Source organism: Triticum urartu, chromosome 4A, assembly GCF_056163025.1.
Source record: "Triticum urartu cultivar PI428250 chromosome 4A, HENAU_Tu73, whole genome shotgun sequence".
Lineage (NCBI taxonomy): Eukaryota > Viridiplantae > Streptophyta > Magnoliopsida > Poales > Poaceae > Triticum > Triticum urartu.
Window position 1 is genome coordinate 493,852,123 of NC_141876.1, and position 11,883 is coordinate 493,864,005.

Sequence of the window (11,883 nt, forward strand, 5' to 3'; positions counted from 1 at the left end):
AGGCGGAGAGGGGAGCGAAGGAGGGGTGGCACACGGCCGGATCTGGTGCGGGCAAGCGACGACAATGCAACGGGCGAATGAGGATGGCGACGGCTGTGCAACAGGCAGAAAGAGCAAGAGGGAAGCAAAATGAAAGCAATTAGGTTGTTGACGCACGGCCGCCGATTTGACATCTCCAGTAGGTGGTTGCATCTCCACGTGTTGTATTTTACATCTCCTAGAGGTGAAGATTTAAAAAAAAAAATTGTATCTACATTATCTGTTGGAGAGGGGTTTGGGGGCCTTAGAGATGAAGAGTTAGTTATTTTTGCATCTACATCATCTATTGGAGATGCTTTAAGTGCTGGCCATTTGACGAACCACATCCATAAGGCTAACCAATGCCATCACAAACCTGACAACCAGACTAATATCAATATATCATGCTAAACAGTGCCCATTGACAAACCAGAGTCATAACAAGGCTACGCACTGAGAATTCTACCTCTAACACTTGCAATATGCCTCTACTATGGCATCTAAAACGGGTTGCACGACCTCCAGAGCCGACATGTTTCTCTAATCAGATGGTTTGAAGCTTTTTCTAGCGAAGTGGTCCTTTTTCATGGCCTCGACAGCCTCCCTGCAAATGTGAAAATTTTAGTGCCTGGTTTAAACTTGTTTGTAAATGTGAGTGAATAAGCATGAAACAAGATTGTCTCCATCTTCGCCACATAGATTTAGGTAAAATAAATAAATTTACAAGTTACAAGTCATGGGCACAAACATTTTCCATTTAAGAACTCATCAAAGATATTATATGAAAATAAGATACGTTACCGTAATGATTTCTCCATCTCGGCATTTCCAGGGTCCAGCTTCAGTCCAGCCATGAAAACATCACATGCTTCTTTATACTCCTAGCGATAATTGAAGGCAGATTACATATGGAAGGTGCCATATGAAGAAATGCAAAGTGAAAGAGTATAATCTTAAGTTATTTATTTGACCTTGAGAAACATGAGAGCAACTCCCTTCCTGTAGTAGCCTTTCAACCATTCAGGGCGCAATTCAATGCAAGTATTAGCATCAAGCAAAGCCATATCTACTTCAGTCATTTGCATGTGGCACAGGCTCCTATTCGAATACAGTGTTGCATCAGTCGGGTCCAACTCAATTGCCTGCACCATAACAGACAATTTAAGTAGGGAGAGCCATATTACTATCAATCAACAAACAAGTAAAATTGCATATATCTATTCTGAAGGGTTGACAATGTATGCGAGACAACAGCCTAATTTACTCGGCTAGCAAGACAACGCATGTTCTATGTCTACCAGCAATACATACAAGTCTGGCGACACTTGATGATGGTTATAAACTGAAACCTGAGAACCAGGGTTTCTCAAACCATTGTGGGCTTCTTCTAGAGGGCTGCTGAAGGTGACTTAAATTTTCAATAGTTACCAACAGTTAATGGTTGACGAAGGTTTCCAAACAGCACAAATATCACAGTACATGTCGAAATTGGCTAGAGAAACCCTGCAGTAGTATAGTGGAACCAACTATGATAAAATCCCACGTCTTAGTTTGCCCTTTGCCCACAAAGGACCAAGTACTTGAGTAGAAAGTACTCATTTGATTAAATGTTTCGTTATCTTCTTTAATTATTTCCACTCCTCAGGCCACAGGAGAAGACCCAGATGACCTTCTCTTCCTCCTTATCCTATCATCTTCCTCCACTCTGATGCAAGCCAGCACCAGACCTCAACCTGAGTTGCTTCGAGTGCCGCCCCTGACATACTCCCTCCATTCCAAAATAGATGACCCAACTTTGTACTAAAGTTAGTACAAAGTTGGGTCATCTATTTTGGAACAGAGGGAGTAGGTCACAAGCAGCAGCGAGTGCATCTCAGAGTGGATGTTCCCAATGGTGATCTGTAAGCCTCGGCCACAAAGACGTCAGACTTGAACCTTGAGTGAGACTCTTGAGCACAATGCTGTCGGAGAGAGGGAACAAAACAAGCACACCTGGGCACAGAACGCAGGGCCCTGGTGGCATGCGTCAGAGGAGCCCTTGAGCACAGAGGGACAGCATACTGGGAGATGAGCGACGAGCTCGGGGTGGTGGCAGTGAGAGGAGGAACCTGTGAAGAGGTTGAGCATCCCCCATGCCACTCAAGTACAGCTGTAAGCAGCAGAGGCACAGCAGACCGTGCCAGACACAGAGACACCCGAGCAGCTTGTGCGGAGAAATTTGGAGAGCTGGAGAAGCCATACAGTGGAGCAGTGTAGGGGCGGTTTGACCTTTTGGCATCAGTTTTGAGAGCCCATTTAGCTCATATTCTTGCTAGAGCATTTTATCAGGGCCAAAGCACCATGCGTCATTTGGGATATTGCCAAACACTTGGAGAATATCATTCCAGGCAAAGGGCAAACTAAGATGAGGCACTTTATAAAATCTCCTAATCTATAATACTTAAATAGTTCATCCCCACTATCCTATTTCTCTTGACATGCAAGCTATCCACCTCATCAACTAGACAAATCAGCAATTTTACCCATGCATGACGCCACATCATCATTTTGTTTCATGGCTGAGATAAAACGAAGGGGCGACAGAGATAATTCTGCTCCTCCTTACTAATTCTCTCTCTTACATGCATCACTGCTTATCAACAAATTAATCTTTGCATGCGACGAACCATCCAATGAATCTCTGCCGCCCCTTCGTCTTACTGCTTCTTCGTTGGATGGTCCGCTTGTCTCCCTTCCATCAATAAATCTTCAGCTTGATCTTCCTGCTTCTTCTGCCCACCTATTTATTTGTGCCACTCTCCATACTGCGCCATCACCGGCCAAGCCTTTGTAGGCTGACGCCACCAGAGACCTGCGTACTAAACGCCGGTGTGGAGTCTCTTGACTGCTGCCAGTGGGGGCTTTGTTGGCCCAAGCTATACGCTTCAACGTCGACCCAGGCTCTCAGCGAACCATGCGGGCCACGGTCGGCATCATCCTAAAACATCTCATCCGCCAGAGGTTGGGCGATCTTTTTCCTTTTATCTCCTCTGATCTGAACCTTTTTTAGTTAGTTTCGGTGGAAGCTTTGATTGTGAATCAGAGTGGCTGAGAAGGGCGAGGGCGCCGGCCGGATGTACATTGGCAACGCTGATGGAGCCATATGGACGCCGAGAGCAGGAAGATGAGGTCTCTCGGGCTGTTTAGTTGTCCAGATCTCCACGCTCTATGTCGTTGTTCCCCTGAAGGCATGCATGTGTGCTTATTTTTATGAAAGAGATGCATATGTGCTGTGCGTGCCTGATGTGTATTGTATATGCATGTTCTTTTTTCATTTTCTAGGGAATGAAATCTTGCTGGCAGTCATGTACAAATTCAGATGTATGAATGTACTCCGTATTTGCTAGGAACCACGCCTGCAGCTTGAAAGAAAAAGGTGAGGACGAAAGGGAGTTACACCTCCAGGGATGTTGTGCGCGCTCTATCCTTGGGTCAGTGGTCAGTGGTGGCGCAACTCGCGACGGCCAGGGACGTACCATTTAGGTAGCGCAGCAAGCAGGCCAGAGCATCAGCGGTGGTCATTCCGCTGCTGCCTTTCCTGTCCATTTAATCCTCGCACTTGAGCATGCTGATCTTGCTGGCTTCCTCCACCTCTCTCTCCTGCTCTCCACCATGGAAAATCTGATTGGAGCTTGAGTTCGACATGGAGAAGAAACCTGCCAGCTGGGAGAAGTCCTGTTTAGACGGCTTCTTTGAACGTCCCCTTCTATGTGAGCCCACCACTAATAATCTAACGCTCCAACGTAGTACAACTTTTCAGATTTTTCACCAAATGGAGGTTTTTACTCATACATCCCCGTGTTAGTATCCCTAATCCTATTACGTACGGATAACTTTTCTTTTTGAGAATTCCTATTATGGATAACTGAACAAGCATTATTCATGTTAGTAGTTTTTGTGGGGCCTCGAGCTAGGCTTCGGGCTTTTGGATTCGTCCTAGATTACTCTTTATTTTTTGTGAAATATTGGTATTCTGACCGGGCTTCGGTATGTTTAGTGTAATTCCCATCAAACTTCAAGTTTCAAGTTTTCATGTTAGCAATGTATTTATATTTCTCTGCAAAAAGGTGATGCATATTTATATCATACCATCAATGGTTCAAATAAACATATTTATATTTCTTTTCTTTATTTATTATTTTTAACTTCATAATCCTCTTCTATATGATACTTCAAATTCCCGCAGCAACGCGCGGGGTATCATCTAGTTAAGTACATTATTACCTAAGAACTGTGTTAATCCATGGATAGTCTGTCTACAGTGTTAAAATGCAGAAATATAGTACAACACAAACAGAAGCTCAAATTCTGTATCGCAACAGCAAAAGGTTTCCCTTTAATTGTTCCATGCATATGAATCTTGCAAAATTTGCATCCAAATAAACATTTTTTGTTGTTTTGCTCCCTATCTAAATAGAAAGAAAATCAAAAGATAAATGATAGACTAAAGAAACATACTACACAGAAAGGTAGAATATGCCTGACATCACCAATACAGTTGCTCACATTATTGCTAGTGTTGATCAAGCATTAGAGTAGCATTACATGATTCCTCACATTAGTACTAACCTCGGTGTAGAACATTGACGCGGCACGATAGTCCTTTCTCTTAACAGCTTCCTCACCGCATAATTTCAGCTGGACTTTGGTATTGTCATCATCTTCCTCATCCTAAATCATGGAGAAAATTAAACACCGATTAGAATATAGACGTAAAATGTCCAAAACCTACAGAGATGAAAGATAAGTTTTCATGTCGAGAAAGGTTAAAGTAATTTGATGAGACATTCATATAAAAATAAAAAAGGTCAAACAAACAAATAAGTCTAGTTTCTAGTCACTAGGTCCTGTTGGTGCTTTAGATCACCTTCACTCCTTGAGGATGCGCTTTCTTGTTTCTGTTCTTTGCCCCTGTTTGGATGTAATGCTGTGGGGCATAATATTGGTGATATTTGGACCAACTATGTACGCTGGTAATCCAGCTGTTTGGCTCTATAAAAAAACTCAGTTGAAAGGCCTTATCTCCAAAAGAAAAAGAAAAACTTACTCTGCACATTTTTTTTGTAATCTTAGGTTGCAACAAAGCTGATAAATAAATAACAGTTTCCTTTCATTAAAAAATATATGGTGCAAACCAACACTTTAGCCTAGTATACATAAAGTGCCTAATAGGAGGCTAGGCACTGCAAGCGCTACATTTATTCAGAGCAAACAAGTAAGGACTACCATGCCATGGTCCACAAGCAGTTACGCAATAACATTTACAATTAACCAAACACCAGGGTTTCTAGCTCGAATCAGTCGGGGGGGGGGGGGGGGGGGGGGGGGGGGGCAACGTGCCTACGCGCTATGCGACAACAAAAACGCCTACCGCTCAATTGTGCTAGGAGTGCACTTACTGCACCTAGGTGTGCTTAGGCAAGATGAGCACTAGGCAGTGGCAAAACGCAACACATCATAACATATAATGCAGTTCTGGCATAAAAATATACATAAAGACCTTCTGTTGATAAGATCAGCATCCACCAGACGTTGAGACTCAAAATTGAAAGTCACTCAAGTAACAACATATTTGGGTACATACCAAGATTATAATGAACTAATATGAACCAAAGTGTCAAGATGGAATTTTAAGCAACCATTTCCCTTGCTTGACTTCATTGGCATTTCACATCATGAGACGTTCCTTCTTTATATGTTTACTTGCACATGGTTTACTCGCTCGGTTCCCTTTGGGTGTTTAAAATACATTTTTTTCCCTTGTCATACTTAGATCAATTATCCTTTCAGTCATTTTAAATCCTTGGAGACCATAAAACAAAAAGAAAGAACACTTAAACCCAACATTAACTTATTTCTTCTACTGGGACAATAAAGTAAAAGTCACAGACATTCCTTCTCATTAAAGCAGTTTTCATACTGACAACAAATGTCAAATTCACTGAAATGTGTCTCTGAATTGATCTTTGGTTTGTGATCTACATAATAAAATAATTTAAAAGTGAAAAAATGTGAGCATAGCACTAATACGAATGCTACTTTGCGAACTATCTTAAAGAATATGCCCTAGAGCAAAACACGGTTATCAAGAAATTCAAGCTGGCCCCACTGAAAAAAATAATAGAGCTAATCACTTCACGTTGCTGAAACATAGGGACAGTTAGGAATGCAAGCCTTAGGCTTTGAATATCTTAATGAAATACAGAATTGTCAAGTACTCCCTCTGTAAACTAATATAAAAAGGGATCTAAAAGGTCTTATATTAGTTTACAGAGGTAGTACATAGGAATCAATTCATACCCTGGGCTTGGAGCGTAATACAGAATTATCAAGTACATAGAATTCAATTCATCCCCTGGGCTTGGAGCGTGATACAGAATTATCAAGTACATAGAATGCAATTCATACCCTGGGCTTGGAGTGTTTTCATTTGGCATTAGCAAGAATTCCGTCAACAGTCCAGTTTGATATAGTTCGAATGGGAGAAGTTAAAGGAAATAGTAACTCCACATGCTTTCTTCTTCCACAGCTTGCTGCGAGTTGTATTGGCATGGCACCACACTGTCAAGTAACAGATGGATGAAACATGAGCCACATGATTTAACAACAGAGGAGGTTATTATATAGCTACTAGAAGGGTTACTTGGAGAAAATGTAGCTACTAAAAGAAGAAGAAAAACTAATGTGGACCTAGTCAAGAATCTTGCCAGTATTCATTACACAAAAAATTTATATAATGCAATGAAGTATAATGGAACATGACCCACACACTTAAAAATGTCAATTGAGGTACTGCTTCTAGAAGTGTCAGCGTGCGGCCAAATCACACATTCATTGAAAATTATTTGGAGCAAGTGCATATGAACTTCTAGTTCCTCATATTAGTACCCTTATGCTCTACCAAGCATAAAACAATTTCCTGAAGTAAATCAGATTAAAATTTCAAGAGTCGAGAGCTCACAAGGCACAATTTTAAATAAATGGCAAATGTGCAAATTTTTTGCAATCTTACATTAATTAGTGGAAATGTGCAAAAGTTGCCCCAAGTTGTTAGATTATAATCTGAGAGGATTATCGTACATTTGATTTCATGCACATGATGATCAAATTGCAAAGGCAGAGTTCTGTATTTAGAACATAAATAGGAAGATGGGTTCATGCTAGTTGCTGGACTGTGCCCAGTTCCCTAGATAAATTCATTTAAGGAAATTGTAAGCACTATGGGATACGAGCAAGTAGAAGAATGCAAAGCGAAAATAAAATAAAACTCACATGACTATTTGGGATATTAGGGTCTGCACCAGCCTTTAGCAAGTACTTCATGCAGTCAGTTAACCCGTAAGTAGTTGCCACTACCAAGGCAGTATCGGGATTAGTAGAATTTACATCTGCACCTGCCTGTAGATATGGATTATATAAAACTAAAAGTTGTGGTCACTGCAGTTTTTTAACTTTTCATGCAAATAGATATTCGCATAAGACACCTATATTATTTTCTCTATAGAAAGACCTCGACAAGCAGTTTCACACACTTCAACGAAATAGACTCTGGTAGTCCTTCAGAAGTAGCACTTAGAGCTGCAATCAATGGTGTACCTAAAACTTCTGAAACCTTGTTCGGCTACAAGAAAAGATCAGCTTGAGTGAGAAAAAATAACCGTAACATACTACAGAATACGCCACGTATTAAATTCTGGAACAAAAGATGTAAAAAATATATAGAGGAAAATAACAACGTACAGATATGGAACATGTTTCCACACTGATGAATCTCCTTTTTTTAGGAGGATTACAGAACTATTATAGGCTGACAATTTGCAGTAATTTCTTTTTATATAAATGGACAAGTCCCTGGTGCAAAGACGGTTTTTTCTTCTCAAGTTTCAACCATCTATGGCATAGTAACATACAAGATAACACTTACATTGAGTGGCAAGCCAAATAAGAAACTGCACATGGTACACCAAGATATTTTTTAAAAGCAAAGGGGCAGAGGAGGCCCCCATGACAAAAAAAAAATTAACGAATATGAGTCCAAATTCACGTCCGTGAGGACTTGAATGCAAGTAGCTGGGTAGTACATCCACTCCCCTATGTTCACTTTCTATTGCACCAAGAGTTATCCTCATTCTCCATATTGATGGAGGTTCCTAAAGCTATAAGACAATTTGGCATTTGGCATTTGTATGTATCTGCTATGACATCTGCATGGTGCTATAACCAAACTGAAGATCACACAAAAAGCATTTGTAAATTGTAACAAAAAAGTTGTGGAATTAAATTATTACATCTGCATGGTGCTCCAATAAGACTTTCATGACACTGGCCTTCCCATAGTAAGCAGCAATATGTAGTGGTGTCCCATGAAAATAAGCTATATCAACACTAGCTCCTCTAGATAGCAATAGTCTTGCTGCTTCGTGATGCCCTAGATAAAAGGCACAAAGAGAGACAATAAAATGTAACCATGAAAAGAAAAGAAAAACATTTCTGGACAACAGAACATATCCTTAAGGATTTTGATCACTACCATTTCATGACTTAGCAAGAGGCCGAGCATGCATAAACTGTGATGGTTATTTGGAATACAAAATACTTAAAGTAGCAGAGGTAATTACCAGAACTGAACGCCATCTCAACCGTGGGTCAAAAAGATATTTAGTAAGCTAACACTTAACAGATTTTGACATCCCAAGACCAGCAAGAACTAGTAAAAAAACAATCAAATTAATCTGTTTTCTCTTACGAACTTGTACAAACATTGAAACTACACTTTGGTAGATGTGCAAGAATTCAACATCCAAGCGGAACAAAAATAAGAGCCACAAATGACCAAGTGGCCTAAATGAAGAGTTCCAGACTGCCCAGTAACAATGGAAAATTTATCTTTCATCTTTACATCGCAACAAATTAATAAATGTAAAATCTACAGATGAAAAGCTAAGTATAAACAGAGATGATACCAAATTTTGCAGCACAGTGAAGAGGAACAGAGCCTGCGTCGTCTTTCTTATTTGGATCTGCCCCGTTGTCAAGAAGGTACCTAACAACATCCATTTTTCCATCCAATGCAGCAGCAGCCAACGCATTACACCTAGCAGCAAAATCAGAGAAAAGTAAACTTGTGCAATCATCGACATCCGTAAAGGCATGTGAAATCGAGATGAATTTAATGTGATACACATAAATGGAAAGATTTGAAGATGGGTAACATTGCAAAATTGAGCTAATCAGAACAGAAACTGAATCAATCTTAACGCAGAAAAGGTGCACATACCAATTTTGCTTCCAGCATTGATGTCAAAGCCGAGCTCCTCCACCAAGCACCTGCACACATCAACTTTTCCCAGGCGCGCGGCGGCCTGAAACGGCCCAACACCTTGGATGGACACATCCGCAAGCCACGCCTTCTCCTCCGCGTCCTTGCCGCTCGCCAACTCTTCAACGCCAGCACCAAAAATCCGCGGGTCAGACACAGGCATATCGCTCATTACATACCGAAACAAGCACGCGCATGCGCAGACCCCATTCCCGCCAAAACCCTAGCAAATGCGACGCCGCATCAGGGGGAGCCGGCGCCGCGCGGCCGTGCGCGGCGAGACCCTTGAGATGTGGGTGCGACGGGAGATTGCTCACCTCTGAGGCGGCGGAGGTCGCCCTCGGTGGCCGCGTCGAAGAAGGCCGTCTGCGGCGAGTCATTGCCGGGAAGACCGCCGTACGGAAGCGCGCGTCGAAGAGCGCTCTCGATGCCGAGCCTCATATCAAATCCCGAGCCGTTCATGGTCGCCGGCGGCCGGCGATGCTCTACTGTACTTGGGTCTTCGCCCCGAACCACCGGTGCCTCGAGCTCGACTGTTGCCTGTTGGGGTTTGGGGGTTTACCGCAGGAGAAGAAACGCCGATGAAAATATTGTTGTTTGGAACACGGTTCTGCACCAAAGTCCCTGCTCTGGTTTTATTTTGTGTACATGTGCTCATTGACACATGGGACCAATCTGCCATTGGCTCTGGTGTTTTCTTCTTTCTTTTTTTCTCCTTCTTCGTCTTCCCCAAATCGCCTTGCCCGAGAAGGAGAGGAGGTGGCGTGGGAGCTCAGAAGGGGTTGCGAAGCTCGGGAGCACATGAGTAACAAGCGAGAGAAGCGGTGGCGTGACCCACTCGGAATGTCGGGGGGAGCTTGGGAGGGGGTATGAGAGCATGGGAGGCCGTGGATTGGTGCGCAGTGTCGGGGCGACAACGAAGCTCGTTCTACGACGAATCGAGGAGAATAGAGCTCAGGAGGAATGGTGGAGCTCGGGAGGCAGTGGATCGGCTCCCAGTGTCAAGATAGTAGAGGAGATCATCTGACGAATGGATCGGTCAGGTAATGGGGCTCAAGACAAGTGCGGAATGTGGGGTTAGGGCCGGTGGCGCGCTCGCCATGTAGTGGGCGGGATGGACGACTGAAAGGACTGAGATGGACCTAGAGGGGGTGAACAGGGACAATATAAATTTCACTTTGATTATTAGCAAGTTTATGCATGTGGAATGTAAATGGGTGCTTATGGTTAGAGATAAGCGAAGACACTAGAGACGAGGATATGTCCGATATTCACTTCCTAGGTACTAAGCACCATTGGAGGGGTGGGCGTTACCATGAAGAAACACCGACACCACGAAGGTTCACCCTCTTCTCCTTGAAATATCACCACAAAGATGATTCTTCAACCACTCCACTAGTGGTAGACCTGGAGGTGGTATCCAAACCTTGACAATCTTTTTTGAGGGTAATCACAAGTTGATTCCTCACTGAAGACTCCTGCTAACGAGGTTATCCTCCACCTGGTAAGCCCACAGAGACATAAAAGCCAATGAAGGTCAATGGAGGCTCATGTCTTAATGACCCAAGATAATGTCAGCAACAAAGGAGGTTTTTGTCAGCCGGCATGAGGCACCCGCGGGAGGAATTAGGTCACCCGGTTCACAAAGCACGCCTCACTTGAATAAACTTCGCTTGGGCTACCTAGGAGGCCAACGGCTAGGAGCATCAATGAAGACATCAAGCATTGATGTCTGGCGTTATTATTTTTATCATATACAATTAAGAGTAAGTACAATAGAGCTGAGTCAGCGGGCTATAAGGAATAAATAAACTAGTATACTTCTGCTTAATTGGAGGAAAGAGAAGAGGAGAGAAAAGGTAAGCGGGCTCTTCGTGAAGAGTCAGCTCTAGCACGTGCTCCTAGGCACTTTGTGAGAATGAAAGGTGGGCCACATAATAAAAAAGTAGTATACTCTTTTGATCTACTATTATACATGTTGGCTATAAGATGGGTTGTAGATGACATGGCACTGGCTTATAGCCAGCAGCTGGCTATACTTTTTACCATTCTCTAAGTGTGTACATTACTTCTTGTAGTGGGCAGTGAGGGAGTCCTGGATTAGGGGGTCCTCGGACAGCCGGACTATATACTTTGGTCGGACTGTTGGACTATGAAGATACAAGATTGAAGACTTCGTCCCGTGTCCGGGTGAGACTCTCCTTTGCGTGGAAGGCAAGCTTGGCAATTCGGATATGTAGATCTCCTCCCTTGTAACCGACTCTGTGTAACCCTAGCCCCCTCCGATGTCTATATAAATCGGAGGGTTTAGTCCGTAGGACGAAACAACAATCATAATCATAGGCTAGGTTCTAGGGTTTAGCCTCTACGATCTCGTGGTAGACCAACTCTTGTAATACTCATATCATCAAGATCAATCAAGCAGGAAGTAGGGTATTACCTCCATCGAGAGGGCCCGAACCTGGGTAAACATTGTGTCCCCGCCTCCTGTTACCATCAGCCTTAGA

The 11,883-nt window shown here is 42.8% G+C and overlaps 1 protein-coding gene across 1 annotated transcript; it reads right to left on the minus strand.

Moving 5' to 3' along the window:
* Positions 1-386: 386 nt before the first annotated feature.
* LOC125554829 (uncharacterized) lies at positions 387-9,991 on the minus strand. The gene is given in 11 exon segments (XM_087518666.1): positions 387-622; positions 820-899; positions 990-1,160; positions 4,627-4,728; positions 6,466-6,618; positions 7,330-7,455; positions 7,568-7,678; positions 8,346-8,485; positions 9,021-9,151; positions 9,331-9,496; positions 9,694-9,991. Coding segments are annotated over 11 exon segments (1,389 nt in total). The 5' UTR covers positions 9,839-9,991; the 3' UTR covers positions 387-558.
* Between the last annotated feature and the right edge of the window lie 1,892 nt (positions 9,992-11,883).